The sequence below is a fragment of the Lates calcarifer genome, linkage group LG6 (genome assembly GCF_001640805.2).
Source record: "Lates calcarifer isolate ASB-BC8 linkage group LG6, TLL_Latcal_v3, whole genome shotgun sequence".
NCBI classification, from domain to species: Eukaryota; Metazoa; Chordata; class Actinopteri; family Centropomidae; genus Lates; species Lates calcarifer.
Window position 1 is genome coordinate 15,419,498 of NC_066838.1, and position 17,376 is coordinate 15,436,873.

Sequence of the window (17,376 nt, forward strand, 5' to 3'; positions counted from 1 at the left end):
CACACACACACAAACAATACGAGCTAGGAAACCCAGCATGCAATGAGAGGATATTGGAAATGATTTTTTCCCCTCTTGTCTCTTTCATTAACAGTGTTGAAAAGCCAAGAGTCTGCTCTCTCTCTGTCTCTCTCTCTCTGCCCCTCTAGCCCCACACACACATACACTCACACATACACACACACATTAAAAACACACACAGAGCTCCCTGGTTCACTGGGGAACGTGCCTCACATGGTTTGCTTCAGCTGGTCTTCTTGACAAATGCCACATTACAGCAGAGAGAAGGAGAAACTTGGCATACAATCAAACTTCTCTCATGATTTCTAAGATTTGAAATACTTCAGTTTGTGTAGCCCCGCCATTCCATCCTCCTCTCACTCTCTCTCTCTCTCTCTCTCTCTCTCTCTCTCTCTCTCTCTCTTGTTACCTCTCTTTCTCTGCCCTATCTTTCCTGTTTAGTTTTCCCTGTGCTAACTTGGACCAGAGCTGTGCTATGGGAATACGGCCCCCTTTTAAAGAAGAAAAGCCAAAGTTTGTGTAAGTATGTGCATGTCTGCGGACATGAGTGATTGTATGAGAGTTCCACTGAGGCTGTGTGTGTACATTCTGCGTGCGTATCTTTGTGGCTTGTTCAGATGTAAAGTCAGTCTCACGAAGCCCCCCCCCCAATTCAACAGTCCTTTAATCCTCATCACCAGTGACCCCAAACCCCAGCCTCCGACCTCTTCGCGCACATACACAGACGCGCACAACAGTCCAACGCACAAGAGACCACACACACACTCATGCCCCCCGTGCCCCTTCCATTAGCTCTTACCAGTGTCGACTTGTATTCAGTCAAAGCCCCCGAACACAAAGGCAAAGAATGCCATCTACTTTGTTGCTGTTTACGTCAACCGACCATCACACTGACTTTCCTCCTCAGGCGTCTTTCTAATGGTAATATAACAATGATTTATGCCCAGCGCCAGTCAAGTACAAAAGTATCATTCACATGTCAGGTCCGTTAGTGTTTTCCCAATTTCATGTACATACCTAGAAGCACAGATTGTGTCTGTATCATATGTAATACATTTCCTCTGCTAAACATCTCTGGTAATGTTTGGATGGTGGAAATTAGAACAGACAGGAAGATGGTTTGTATCACAAGTGTGTGTGTGTGTGTGTGTGTGTGTGTGTGTGTGTGGATACACAGGCAAGGGGCGCCGTCTTTTTCGGTCTCCAGCAAATGCATACATATGCTGTAGGCAGACACAGACACAAACACACATTCTCTCAGAGTTAGTGTGATCAGAGGGGCTTGTGAGGCGTAATGGATTTTAAAAGTTGTGTTTTCAATACATATGTGCCAGCCTTCCCTTTTGTACTGTACTGAGTGGCTGACATTAAAGGCATTTCTCTGCGGCACATGACAACCAGATATGTGGCTCCTTCAATCAGAAAGCGCTCAAAGCAAACACACATGTAGCCGCTCCACTGACACATCACTGAACTCACTCACACATTCATACATACCCACTTACACAACATACACTCACACATGGAAAGGCAGCCAGTCTTTCACACTTTTTTTTTTCTTGGTTTCTTTCTTCACTAACTCTCTCTGTCACACACTCGGAAACACACACACACACACATATTTTTCGGACCTGCCGTCTGAGGCTGCACCACCTGTCCTCAATAAATGTAACTTTTCACAAGGCGGCTATAGACAACGGCTGATCCTGCTTCAAAACACACCTTGGCGCTGATGTCTCTATAACACCCGTGCACAGACACACATGTGAACAGGTGAGAGGATAAACGTGCTTTATACAGTATTAAACACAGGTTTTCTGCTGCAGAAACAAAGCTGCCGTGCAGGGTAATGAAAATACTCCTGATAAAGCACTGTGTGAATCGTGCCAATGTTAATAAAAGAACCTTGATCATATGCTTTTATGGGCTGGGTGTGCAGCCACTACCACAAACACTTGTGGTTTATTTTCTCTGAATGTACATCTTAACTGCAGTTTACCAGCACCTCTTACTCTGCACTACACACTATGCTTCTTTCTCTGGTAATGGCAGCTTAAGTAATTCACATTACTAAGTCTCTGTTTTACTGATTAGAGAAATGCATAGTTGTGAATGTACGGGATTATTCTGTGTGGCTTATACTGAATCTTGTACTGCTGTTTATTGACACATGAAAAGAGTTAACGTCTGTTAAAGGAGGGAAAAGGATAGGTAGCTATATAGATATAAGTAACATATATACAGACAGATGCTGTAGGTGAGTGTGAGACTAACTTCATCTCCAGAATCTCCTCCAGCTGTTTGCGTCTCTCCTGGCGGAGGCTGTTGAGGTGTCCATCTCTTTCATGCAGGGACTGCTGAGTGGAGGACAGACGGAGCTTGGTGGCGTCCAGCTCTTGTCGCGTCTTCTCCAAAGCTCCCATCAGCTCCTCCAGCTATTCAGGGAGAGACATACATACACACATTTGAATTGAATGAAAACATACCAGGATACTCATTCACATGGCTCTGTTCCCAAGTGTAATTACATAAAATTCGACATGCAGGATCTATTTTACACTTGTGCATGCCCAGTCTCTTTCTCTCACACACACACACAAACACATGGAAATGGTACAGTGAGGTCATCAGATACACACTTAAGTGCAATTGTATTTGTCTAAATATGTGTATTTCAGAGGGTGGATGTGTGTGTGTTTGTGTGTGTGTGTATGTGTGCGTGTGTATGTGTGTGTGTGTTGGAATTCTAACCGACTGCCAAAACATGAAAAGTAATGGCCGGTAGGCAACAAGGAGCAGGTGAAACTACTGAGGTTCAAAGGTCAGTTGAATGATATGTCCGCTGACCCCTGTGCTGGAAACAAGGGCCCACTTTTCTCCACTTATTTTATCTCACTCTCAAGTGTGGTTCTACTTTAGAGCAGGTGAGACTAATGCTCAGACCCTCAACTACATCTCCTCCCTCTGCACACACATGCCCTCCAGCCATGCAGGTCTGCGTGTCCACCCTGAGTGCCTGATAGACAGGATGTGACCTCAGGGCGTCATTATCCTAAGACAGGAAGTGTCTAATTGTCTAACAACAAGTACTTCACAACAGGATCCAGTACTAGGCAGGACAGATGATGGAAATGAAAGACCAAGAGAATATGAATTTATCTTTGTTCAATTCCGATGATTTGCAGATTTGTGAGATAAGATAAAATGAAACAATAAATTCTGAAGTGCTGGAACTCAAACAAACAAAGGGAATGGAAGTAAAGAGAGAAGCAAAGAAAAAAACAGAGAGAAAAGAAGTATTAGGGGAAAGCACTCCATGGGGTAGGACATGAAAAAAGGAATGGGCCTCTTTTATGAAGGGGCCAAATCGTTCACACATTTTCAGGACACTCTCCATCTCCGCTGGTTTTCTAGGTGTGTTTCACAGATGTCAGATAATGTGCTCACTGACTGTTCATGAATATCACATATGGAGTAAGGGAAGAAAGGGTGAGAGCAGAGCAAACGGGGAATAAAGAAATCCAAAAATGGTGGGAAAGTGACAACTTTCAGTCATAACTTCCTGGAAATATAACAAGGCATTGTTTAAAATAAAATATACCCTGTATCCCTGCCAACAACAACTGACCTCTGATGTGTCCAGCACCTAATATACCCAATATCATCAAGTCATCCAACTGTCCAAAATCACACTACGGTTAATGTTTGATGTCTTCTTTCAGGCTTAAAAGAATTCAAAGCCAATCTTTTCATCTTGAAAGCCAAGGGTCACACACACACATAACACCATTTACGCCCACCACATGTCTATCAACCCTTATGCGCCAACTGCTTCCCTCCCAGTTCCCCATTAGTCCACCACCCAGGCTAGCCCTCACTTCACAATCACATCATTAATAAGGAATACAATGCATTTTAGTGAAATTAGGGACCTAATCAGCTTAAGGGTGAGCCTGTGCGTGCTAATTTAGCTCAACTTCAAGGCAAAGCCCCCCCAGCCAGCTGAAGGCTCGCTAAGACTGGCCCAAAGCCCCTTTAGTTGCTAAGCTGATTGGGGGCTCAGAGGTAAGGGCCAAATCCCTCTTGTCCATTTGCGTCGGTGTTGCTGGTTCAAAGGCCCAGTTCAAACTTCACAGAGGGGCAGAGAGGGAGAGAGACAGGAATAGAAATGGAGACAAAGGGAGAGAGAGCGGGGAGATAATTGGGCGAGACAAGTTAAGAAGGCAGATGGGAAAGAACAAGGCTCCGGGACAATGGATGGACAGTAGAAATGATGCCAGGAGAAAGTCAAGAGACAGAGGGAGGCAGAGGCGAACTGAGAGACTTAGAGAGCGGGGGTGTGAAGAAAAGTGACCCAGGGCATTACCCATGCTCCATTTCAGCAGGTCAGGCTGATGGAAGACTTTCAGCGCATTACACATCATGAGACTGATTACTCTGGGACAGAGGGGAGAAGAAAGAAGAAAATTGAGGAGAGAGCGGGGGGGGGTAGATGTGAGAATGTGAATCTGGCAGGGTGCTCTGAAATGGTGCCAGGGTCAGGTGATGTTTCAGGCGGACCTGTCCCTCTCTCTACTCCCCCAGCATCCCTCCCCACACACACACACACACACACACACATCCTTTTTTTTCTCCCAAGTCTGAGGCAAGAACTGATGACTGCGAAACTACATGTTAACGGCATGTTGACCCACTGCCTCCTTATGTGGTGAAGTAGCATTGGCTCACAAAGTTCAGCGTGTTGACAGCACCTACCAGTGAGCATCTGTGCCTGAGCTGCATCTTTCCTTGTGTCGACAGTGTGACTGTAACTCTATTCTAGCTCAGTTTGTGTCATGTTCAGCCGCCAGCATGACTGTGTGCTGGCTCAGTACGTCCTCTATGTGTAGGGTCTGGATTGATTTGAAATGAGAGTAACTCGACTGTTACCATTTTGGGGTCAACGAGCGTTAACGTGTCACAAGTTAGAAAAGGTTTTCCCTGAGTCTTTGGCTACACACGGGTAAACTTAGGTCAAAGCTGAATCATCTACTTCTATGCATGCAAAAAGTCCCACAGACATAAATATACTTTTCTCTCAGACTTCTCGGTGGATCAGAATATTGTTTGATAAACACAGTATCCATGCTGACTATAAGTCAAGCGTGTAAAGCACAGAAATTGCGAAAAGGAGGAAAAAACAAGCCACAGTTAGCATTGGCTCTCACTGAATTTTCTAAACTGAGTTTGACCTTCTCTTATTTTCTCGCTCTGTCCACCAATCTTCTCTCTTCATCTTTTCAGTTCTCCTCCATCAGCTTCTGTGAATGCACATGTGTGTGTGTGATTGAGAGGGAACACATGTATGTGTTTGAAGCATTACAGCCACCATTCTGCCTAAAAATGTTAGTTCTTGTTTTAACCGCCGATTGCTCTCATATTACTTGTGGCACGCATAAGTAATGCAAGGTCATTCTCATTCAAATGCACGCTCACACCGGGAGGAAACACACTCCCTCGCCCTGTTTCTCTTTCCCACCACAGACACACCTACGCTCACACACACATATACACACACACACACACACACACACACACACACACACACACACACACACAAAAGCACACACAGAAACTTTTTTGGACCCACTTAAAGATGTAGACTGACCAGCTGGCAGTCAGAAAGACAGGCAGATAGCAGGACATGTGGAGTAAAAAGGGCAGCCTGTACTCCACAGTCTGTACTCCATCAAGACTGTGAGCCCAAAGTCTAAAGCTTTGTTAATGAATTCTGATTACATGCACATAAACTCACAATAAGTCAAACATATGCTTACATTTTTAAGCATGCAACAGCAAAGTTAACAAGAGACAGAAAATGAAGGGAGGCCGCTGGAATTTTTTGTTTCAGTTTTAAATTTCAGTCTAAGGGGAGAAAATAAACAAAAGCATGTTTAGACAAGTAAAACTAAATTAGGAATCAAAAGCAATGAGACACAGGAAGGAAAAGGCAACTATCCATTTTGTAATAATGATATTTGCTGGTTAAGAGCTACATATGAAGTGATTAAGGGTCACACATTAACCACAGTCTGCCTGTAGTTATACTCTTAGCCACATGGGGGTGCAGTTAGGTCCCTAACATTTTCCCAGTTGTCCTTCTTAGTTCTAGGTGTGAGATGATACCTGCTCTCAGTTTAAACGGTAGGCCAGCCTGCTTATGTAAAGCAGCATGCAACTATCTGTGTGTGTATACATATATATATATATATGAGTGTGTGTATATGTGAATGCTGGTCTGATGTCCTCCATCAGTGCGTGTAACATCAGGTAAACCTCTCTCTGGGCCTGAGCATGGGCAGCCTCCTCCTGTGCCCAGAGAGCCTCCCTATGTGCAGAGGTGTTCATGCTCTCCCTCAGTGCCATCTCCAACTCCCTGATCCGCTCGGCCGTCTCCCGCATGGCATCCTGGGAAGCTGAGAGGGGAAGCTGGGGGGGCTATAGGAGTTTAGTGGAGGAAGACGAGGAGGTGGGTTGGAAGCAAAGTAGCAAAAGCCAGGGAGAGAGTGTTTTTCTTTGAGTATAATTTGTTTAACAAAAACCCATCATCAAATGTTTTTTTTGCACTGGAATGATACCAAACCAGCAAAAGATAATTTGAGAAAAGGTGTATTTGTTGGTTCCTTTGCTTAAAGGAATCCAATCCATGTAAAATAGAAACAAAGCAAAGCCGTGTGGAGGTCAAAACCTGCCGCACGAGGAGAATAAGGATGCAGCCAAGATAGAAAAGAGTGATAAGTGATGGAGAGATGGAGAGTTGGTGTGTGGCCTCTCTGACACCCATGGTGAGTGGGGGAAACAGATCCTCCTCCACACTGGGTGATGGAACTGTTAAAGAAAACACTGGACAGAAATAATAAACCCCCCAGTTCTCTCCCTAAAAAAGTTGACTCGCCTTCAAGTTCACAGGTTCACACATATCTGGGAGCAGTACAGAAGCCCTGAAGTCACATGAGCAAGGAGACACTTTCACTTTCAGTTAACTTAAACTCAGGGGTACATCCTTACTGCAGGACAATCAGGCTAATGTTTTAATGGCGCAAACTAGGGTTGTGGCAAGGAGAAGTGACTGCATTGCAGCTACCTGCCACCTAAACAGCAGAATTCAAACCACTGCAAAATAGGTGCTTTGATTTGGTGAATCAGTACTGGAAGCTTCAACATCACAAAATTGATAACACACTTGTAGATGCATCAAACAAAGGAATATGACAGAGGTAGAAGTAGGTAGGTAGGTAGGTAGAAGCAACAAGCAGCGACAAGCAGCAACAAGCAGCGAGAATTTGTGTTGGAGGTAACAGACACTGGAAGCAATGATGATGTGTAGGAAGCTCTCTCCAGATAGCAAAAAAGCAAAAACTGGTGACGGAGAAAACTGCAGACTTAATTGTGATGGATAACAATTCCCTGGCTGAAAGTGTTTCACCCACTCTTAAACTCACATATCATTTCAAAAACACGGCTGCTCTGTATTTGTAAAAGTGAGAACTCAAATGCTTGGAATCAATTGTATCAGCTAGGTATACAGCTGATATGTAGAGCTCCACTTAAATGTGCATGTGTCTAATACCAATATTAAGTCTGACACAACTCTGAATGACTCATTTTAGTTTTGCATAAAGCAGAACTCCAGGCTAAACAGTACCATGGCTCACACATGGGGAATCCATTGTGATGTGAAAAGGAGATACTGAATGCATGTCAACCTGAGAAGAGTCAAGTGAAAGTAATTTGATGAGACAGTGCCAAGAACAGCAAGATGAATAGATTATTAGCCACTTCTAATAAATATCAAATAAGAGAAAATGAGTTTTAGGTTAGCAGTGGCACATATTCAATTGTTGTGGTAACTGTATCAAAAAAGGAAAAATGGTAAATATTAAACAAATAAATGAAATTTATTAATGACCAATTAACTGACTAATTGGATGTGATGCTGACTAAAACAGGAGCAACAGAATAATCCCTGAGCGTGATGAAAAAATCACAAGCGGATGCTTGTGGCTCGTCACGTCAGCACGACACAGCTGGAGGTGAGCGACAAACACCCGCGCACACACACACAGAGGCAGGCTGTATGCGTCAGCAGTCCAAAGCTGTAATTGGATGTGACAGACAGGCAGTAATTCGATGCACCAGAATCAACAAGTGCTGGTCTGACCCCGCCCCACAGACAGAAACCCACGCATGCACGCACACTCACACACTCACACACTCACACACATACCCCACTGAGATGGGGCTGCCACTGCTGGACCCCCAAGTGAAACCTAACCAGAAAGCCATGTCTGCCCTTGTGTGTGTCAGCGTGCATGTGTCTGTCTGAGTATGTCAGTGTGTATCTGTGTGCTATGTGAGTTTTATTAGTAACAAGAGAATATTGCTGGCCTAAAACAAAGAATGGAAAAAAACGGGGGCAAGAGAGATAGACAGATACAGAGAGTGGGGAGAAATGGAAAGATAATTGCCTCTGCAGCACCAATCATCACCTAATGCCCATGGGAAGGATCATTATGGAGTCTGGCCTTTTTTGGTTTGACGGAGGGATTATAATTACTAAAATAAACGTGCAGAGAGTGAGAGAATGCACATTTCCAGCAGCTGCGTACCTATGATCCTCAGCTTCACACACACACACACACAAACACACACACACACACACAGGCAGACAGACCAACCACTTACCCACATAGCCTGATCCAGGCAGACACAGACATCTGTCTTCGTCAAAAAAGTTGTGTGCGCAGCATCAACCTCTATGTTGCTATTTCATAATTCAAAAAAATTTTAAGTATGTGTGCAGGACCAGAAGTTTCATATACAGTTTCAGTCAAGTTTACAGATTGTGAGAAGAAGTTTAGAGGGAATGAAAATCCTGAAATGTGTCAGTCTTCTTAAACTGTCCCCAGTTTAAAAAAAAAAAAAAAGTTTCTGTAATCCTTGTGTCTCTAAACAAAGTATTGAGTGTCGCTGATGCCTCTCAATTACAGATAAAAGAGAAATAAAAGGCCTGTTTGAAGGCTTGAAGTGAACATTTCCGATGTGTGTTTTCTCTGTGTTTGTGAAGTGCAGCGTGGCGCGATGGAGACGATGGAGCGGAGAGATGCTATCTCTCTATCCCACATAAACTCTCCTGGATGGCTGGGGAGAGGGAGCGATGAGGGAAGGCCCTGTTTGTTTGTGTTTACCCTCGGAGCGTGCTGTGTTCCTGATGGGCCCAGAGATAAATGGAGACAGAGAGCGAGTGGGGGAAAAAGAGCAAGATGGAGGCGACAGTGCAACCTGACTGCTGAGCAAATACAATATACAGAATGCATACTACACTTATAACATCTCAAACTTCACAGAGTTGCTGGAGTGTACTGTCACAACCACATTTAAAATGTTTATGTCCTACAATATTGTCCTTTAAAAATAACTGCTGCTTTATTTCATCCTACTATTCTTGATACTTACACTCACACTTCTCTTGTTATTGTCAAATGCTTTGTCTGGACTGTTGTGTTTTTTTAGGTTTGATTGTTTAGAGAGTATACAGTACTTGTACATGGATTAGAGCCCAACAGATAAGCAACAGCCATGCTAGCGGTTTTGTGAGGCTGTATTTAAGGACAGCAGTACTGTGAGCCACCATGCTATCATCAACATGCTATGATGCTCACAGTGACAATGACACAGTGACATTCTTATATTTAGCATTTTTACCATATTCACCATCTTAGTTTAGCACATTAGCATGCTAACTTAGCTTGCTACTTAGCACTAAATACAAAGCACAAGTGGGGCTGGTGATGATTTTCAGGCATTTTGACCTGGTGGTAGCACTAGAAGAAAAAAGGGAGGCTCACCAAAGCCATTAGAATTCGTACTGGGGGCAACATAAATGTGTGTACCAGTTTTGGTGGCTAATCATCCAGTAGATGTTGAGGCATTTCTATGAAAACTACAAACATCTATCTCATGGTGATGCTAGAGGAAAAGTCACTGAGGTCAATAACGATCTATCCTCTGGGCACCATAAATGTGTGGGCACCAAATTGCCAAGCATGGATAAAAACCGTTATCGGATTTTTATTATTATTTTTTTTTTTTTACTTTTAAATTTCAGTGTCAGCGTCATCCTCAAAAATCCAGTCAGTCAGGCTCTTAAATGGAAGAATGACAATATACTTGAACTTGCACTTGTATTTCCCTTGGCCAACATTTTATAATAAGTGGAATATATACCTACAAGAACAAATTCACCTCTGAAACTTTCCATTTTGCTCTTTTTGTGGATATCATCTATCTCCCCAACATCAATCCCACTACTCCCTTGCACTTGTCCCCGTACCTCTTTCTTTCGTTCTGGCAATCGCTTCATGTCTCCTTACAGGTTGTAGCAATATTAATGCGCACTACTCAGACACTGTTTAGAAGAGGAAGTAGGATGTTGGATGCTGCCTGCCAGCACACACAAAAATAACAAAATAGCTCTACCAAAAACAGACTGAGAGAGGGGCTCAGGCTCTATTTGCCAGAGAGGTACAGAGAGGTGTACTCTACTTCATCGGTCCTGTGGGAATAACCTGGCAAGGCTGTACTCTGCATATTAACACCTCAGCATTGCTTTGCAGAGTAGTCACACATAGACATAGACACACACACACACACACACACACACACACTGCTGAGCAAACAGCTGACACTTATGTTGACACCTAAGCAGGTATACACTTATACAAATATAAGTCAAAAATGGTACCTCAAGATCCTCTCTCCTGACTGACTAGACACAGTCCTTTACTATTCCCATCTGAGCCATTATGCCGCCACTGCTGGCTGGCGTATGGAGCTGATTTCTGCTGGACTAAATGCCTGTCTCTTCCACTTAGGGCCAACTCTGAGACGCACTGAGGGAGGGAGGGCAGGAGGCATGAAAGACTGGAACAGGGTTCCCTCTGCTCAGAAGAGCAGAATTATACAGAGAGTTAGAGAGAAGATAGAGAGCAAAACCTAGAAAGCAATAGGGGAAGGCAGAAAGATAACACTTTTTGATGAATGGCTTGCAAAAGAGGTGAGGGGAAAAAAAGAGAGAAGAGCACCAGAGAATTGAGCATGAGCCAATCTGAACAACCAGGGATGAAGTGGTGATGAAGAGCTAAGTTAGAAGCCAAGGAATGTACACATGTACAGTACATACACACACATATACAAACCTGCGATAAAGAGTGCGGATGTCCATCAGTCAGGGCATCTTTCCTCATCTCAGCTGGAACTGTCTGCTTCTGGATGTTAGGAGACTTCATTTGCCTTCAGACAGAGGAAAATCGATGACAGCAGATGAAGAGAAACTCAATAAACACATATAAACTAATAATCATAATGATGACATGTTATATTTCACACAAAATGAAAATGATGTGTATCTGTATGTATGCACACACATTATACACAATATACAATGGCCTCATTTCACTATAAACTTCTTCTAAGATAGTTAATGTAATATTGGTGTCCAACATATAAGATTGAGCTAAAAATAAGAGTTAAAACAAGGCCTGCATATTGCAACATACAGGTGAATGGCAGATCTACAGACTGAGCCTGAAAGCACAGAGGCTGTGCATGTGTCTAGTCTTAGTAACATGCCAGAGTGGGGCAAGACAAGACTTGACTGATGGATGTGAGACACTGCTGCGTAAATCTCTCAACAACAAAACACACAAACACATGCAGACAGGAGATGCAAGCACAAGCATGCACACAAACACACATACGTGCAAAAATAGATACGTGGAAGAAAAAGTCCACAGATAAGAAGACATGACGACACAAACACACACAAAAGGGCATGTGTTTTTAAAAAAAAATAAATTGGTGCAAGACTATAGACACTGCCAGAAACACGCACACACAGGATAATAAATCTGCTCTCAGTGTCGTGCATTGCTGAGGTGCTGATTACAGAGCTGAACCGTGTATTAACCAGCCAGGATGACTGTGTATTTACCTCCACACTAAGACCCACTCCTTGTCATTTACCGAACTTACTTAGCCAGAAAACTATGGTACGCACATGCACGCATGCACACACACACACACACACACACACACATATATATATATATATAAAGAAATATGCTTGAATATACACACAAATACACAAACACACGTGAATCCACAAAAGCCAGGCACCATACGACACACAAATACCTGCACTTATACACAATCTATATCTTCTCACAAACTCTCAAAACTCTCAAAATAGAATCAAAACAGCTCCCAGTTTGGCCTTCGCATGTTTTTTTTTTCTTGTGTAAAGAAAGTGCAAGAAAGCTGACAGTGACAAATTAGCGCTTAAGAGAACCCTCCAACACTGTAAACAGGCTGCGACCAAGCAGCTGCTAAAACGTGCCACATTATTATTCCATATCCACACTGGTGTGTTTACCCTGGGCAAAACCTACAAAAACCTACAAGCTGCCCCCACATATGGGCAAACATTTGCTGTCACAGCCCTTAGAATGGTGTGAGAGTGTGTGTGTGTGTGTGTGTGTGTGTGTGTGTCAGCTTTTATGAGTGATGCTGGTGTGCAATTAATGTGAAATACACCTAAAAAGATGATGAATAAACTTAATACACACTCACCTCACCACACACGCAACAGTAACTCTCAAAACCTTTGAGGATTTTTTTGTTATAATAAGAGAAGACAGAGCAGGAGGGGAGTGCCCATTATTTATATCAATATTTATATCTGATATTACTCCCTCCATACAAAACTACATATAGTTTATTAAGCTTGTCGTTCCATGTCTCTGGTTTGTGTCTTTAATTCTTTTTTTAATGACTCTGCTGTTGATTTTATAAGTTTTTATCATTTTTACGAGTGGGTTTTGAAAAGCGCTGTGTAAAGAGAGATTATCATTCAATTCTGTTACTGTTATGAATGAAGCATATGTACACACATGTGTACATGTACAGATGTATTTACACTGCGAGGAGAAGGAGAGGAATTTGTTTATATTCTGATCTTTGATGTCTCTGTGTGTGTGTTTTTATAAGCTCAGATGCATGTCCATAGAGAACAAACTTGCCATGAGGGCATATCGGCTATCACACACAGCCGCTACTGGCACAGGTGTACAAACCAGCAGACACGCTGGTCCCTTTTGATAGATGATATACCCCCATCAACCCATCAGCGCAAAATGAAATAAGTGTTTTGACCACTGCAAAGGCAAATGAGGGCACGCAGAGTGTGAATAAGGAGCAGACGGGCTGGGCTGCATGCAAGTGGAAAATGTGAAGGAGAGCTGTGATTTGTTGATTACCGAAATGAGTAAATTCATGGGGGGAAAATAGTATTTTATTGCAGTGACATTTCTTAGAAAGATGAAGTGAGAGAGAGAGAGGGAGGGAGAGAGAGAGAGAGAGAGAGAGAGCAGTATGCATAAGTCCAGCCATTTCCTAAACTGAGCGTAATAAGTAATTTTTCACATTTCCTCTTGTTTCTTCCACCTGGAGCACTCGACACATCCGCCTTCCAACATAAGCAGCTCCGCTTTATTTCTGGCTGTCACAGCTCTGTTTTCTTTGTTTTTTTTAAACTTGTATATCTCCACTTATACATATTTCTATCATTCTTCATCCCTCTTACTCTCTTTTTCCATTATCCCTTTATCATTCTTCTCCTCTTGTTTTCCTCTAGATTGTCTCTCAGTTTTTGTCAGTTACAACTCACATCTCACTTGGACAACACTGAGAAAAACAAAATGAATGAGTAATCTTCTGGTCTCCCTAGAGGACTGCTGCTGGTGTGCCCTTGAGCAAGGCACCAACAGTAACTGAATGGCTCCAGTACAGCTGCTGAGTGGTCGACAGCAGGAAGCTGCGGTCTCGCTGGGCCGCTCCCGGATCCGAATGTAGGAAACTGTGAATAGTAAGTAGGGTGTTGCTGGAAAAGAGTTTGCATTCTCAGTTGACTTTTCCTGGGTAAATAAAGGTTAAAAGGAGTAATAACCTTTTAAGAGAAAAAAAATCCAGATTTTTATCTCCCTCTTCATAAGTCTTAATTCTTACTCCGTCTCTTCCTCTTCTCTTTTAATAAACAGCAGAGTGGAACAAAATCCTCTGATTCCAAGCAGACTGGGACGCATCAGGACAGTTGGTTACACACCATATGGAATAAGGGGCAGATACGATCTGAATTAAATACATTTTCTCTGTAGTGCAAAGCGAGGAGAGGTACAGGAAAAGGAGAGAGAGGAAGGAGAAGAAATGAGAGAACTACAATAGCGTAGCGTGAGGCACTTGGGTCAACACTGGGAGTCTGAAGTTTTATCTGGGGTGCTTGTCTGGATGCAGTGCTGAGAGATCCAAACAGAACAAGTCTGTTTATTAGTGATAGATGCTTTATGGTGCTTAGACATGTCTTATCGCAACACAAATACTGTTCCACTGTCGCCTTTATATATTGTCTGTCTGTGTATGACAGAGTGAAATAGAAAGGAGGTTAAAAAAGAAGAAATGGTTAGTCTGTTTGTGTGTCTATGTGTTGAAATGTGAGATAGTTCTCTGCAGGTGCGACTGTATTTCAATGAGAAAACAGGAAGCTGATGTTTTCAAAAATAAAATGGCCGTTCAAATTGGATGGACTCCTGGAAAAAAAAGAAAAAAGAAATTAAGGCTGTTTACAAATATTTTCATGTAGAAATATTATATACAGAGACTTTGGAGGTTATGTGTGTTTTGGCATGCATGCATGCAGTGTGTGTTTTCACAAGATTGATGCTCTCAACATCTGGAGTTTGATTATGGTCATAGGAATAAGGCCCAAAATTCTATGTGTGTGTTTATGCGTACAAATGGTTGTTTGTGAGCGCATGAATGTTTGTCAGCCAGCAACCATCGATTGCTCCCAACCCAACAGACCTTTGTGAAAATCGTTACCATCGTGTCTTCTCCTCAGTCTCACCCTAGACACACACGTCCACGCTCACACACATACATAGTTACGTACACGTATATATACACACACGCATGCACCTCCCTTTTCCTGAAACCCTCCCTTACATACCACAGTGCTTACCACGTCTATAGCTGTGATATGGTGAGACTGGGAGTCTGATTTATTTTTTCAAAGTTTAGCCCCCACATCACCACTGAAACATTAAAAGTATAGGACTATAAGGGCATTAAGATTAATAATTCCACTAGTTCACGAAGGAGTGACTGGAAAGGAAAGAGGGCTTTATATTCACTTGACCTATAAAAAAAATATAAAGCATCTTTTTACTTTTCATGTTAGAACAACTTTGGTCACAAATTATATCTCAAATTTCTGAAACTGCAGACACTTTGGTGCCACAACTTATGAAATATATTTACTTTCTTCTGATGTTTAACGTTAATTAAAACCGGTCACGTTTCAAATAGATGTTCAATACCATGTTACCAGCTGCACAAACTGTAGGAACATGATGCAGGGGAAACACTCCTGTACAACTTAACTGAATTCCATGTCGGGCTAAGAAATGAATTCATTTTTCCATTTTAGTCCGCTATATCTACACAAACTGCCCCAAGAGATCAGTAACCATGGCTTTCGGAGCTCTATTTAACAAATCCAGCTATTGGCATTAGTGTTAACAGCTGATACAGATGCTTTCCACAAAGCCTGTTCAGTGTCACTGATCACTTAGGCAGATTAGCTAGGAATTACACCTCCACACATAGTAAAAAAAAAAAAAAAAAAAAAACCACTAACCATAAACTACCTAATGTTATTACTGATGACTTACAGAAGATCACTGGGATAGCTACACTATGAAATAGCTGAGTGAGTCTCCCCTGTGCTAGAAGGTATTTATTACAGTGACCTGCTGGCTGCATTTGTCTTTGACTCCCTCTGCTGCATTGCCAGCTGGATGAGAAAGTGCCTATTTCCTCATCTGTTCTTCTCTCTCTCCATTCAGATAGTGGTTAATAGGCCATCTGACGGTGTTCCAACAGAAACACTCTGATTAAAAAGACATTCATCCGCTGCCCAGACACATCTCACACAGTCTGACACAGAAGTCCAATCAGTGCACAGAAACTCGTCTGCCCAACCTGTCATCTACCACATGTGGATAGACACACACATGTAAAACACACATATATTTTTAGGGTCTAGTGTGTCAAATTAGATCAGGAGTGCAATGACTTGATGCCCCACTTATCTCCACTGCAGTCACACAAAAACAAACTGCACATTTGTTCGTGATATTACACAATCTGTGTTTGTTTACAGCAGTAGTGTATGACTGCAGTGGATCCTCCTCTGATAACCTGCAGCTGACCTGCATGTGACCTCTGACCTGTACTCACTGACCAGAGGGGAGGGTCGGACCGATGGGAGTGACTGTTTGACACTAATGAGACAGCAGCCCTAATAAGATGGACGAGCTGAGGGGAAAAAAGAAAACTCTTCCAATGCTCGATCCAGAAACTAAACGCACAGATTAACACACACATGTACTGTAACGGCACACACTCTGGTGACAGCTGCATGTGAGCAGCACACACATGCAAACGGAGAGGTAGAGGCGTAACGGAGAAACAGAGAGTAGACTGTGTGAATAAACTCTGCGGGAGCTACCGTATCCCTGTTATACTTAATGCTCATGCGTTCCCACAGTGTTTGACTCAGCACACAGTTTCCATGCCAGAGCAGAGAGTCTGTAAAATGGGTAATGAATGAGGCAGGAAACCGTGTTGGATCCAGAACATACAGCCAATCCAGATTCATTCTAAACCACTCAGAACCATAGCTAGCGTTAACGCACCTGACTGGGCCAATGTGTGTTAAAAAATAGTTCTTTTCACATACATTTTTCACACTCATGGCTTCTTCTGTGCAGCTGGCGATCCACCAACAGAGACAGCACATGCCATCAATCTACATATACAGACACACTGACCAGCACGCAGCTAGCTATCACTGCTCCAAGTTCAGATACATAGTCTGTACAGACAGTCATTCAAAAACATGCTTCTTTCTTTGCTTCTCTCTCACACACACACACACATATTAAGTAAATATGTGCGCAAACACTCACATGCAGTACATCTGCGCTGGCACTAAACAACCACTCATTTGGGTACATATACACACCATGCCAATCCATAAATCAGATGATAATTGAGTAGCACTGTGCCAGTAATAAACAGAGCAGTATAAACAGCCAGTGTCTGGGCTGGATACACCACCTCCCACTGGCATGCTGCTGGCTGCCTGCCTGGCAAACCCAGTAACACACACACATACACCCTCACACACAAACTCATTTA

General features: G+C 42.8%; 1 protein-coding gene across 9 annotated transcripts in view; it reads right to left on the minus strand.

Moving 5' to 3' along the window:
- Window positions 1-17,376, minus strand: part of LOC108877885 (ERC protein 2) — a 147,573-nt gene that overhangs the window by 64,905 nt on the left and 65,292 nt on the right. For all 9 annotated transcript variants that reach the window (XM_051071283.1, XM_051071278.1, XM_051071277.1 and 6 more), the window contains 2 exons: window positions 11,259-11,352; window positions 2,296-2,456 (listed from right to left, as the gene is read on the minus strand). In XM_051071283.1, coding sequence (XP_050927240.1) covers window positions 2,296-2,456; window positions 11,259-11,352 — 255 coding nt within the window. The remainder of the gene's footprint in view (window positions 1-2,295; window positions 2,457-11,258; window positions 11,353-17,376) is intronic.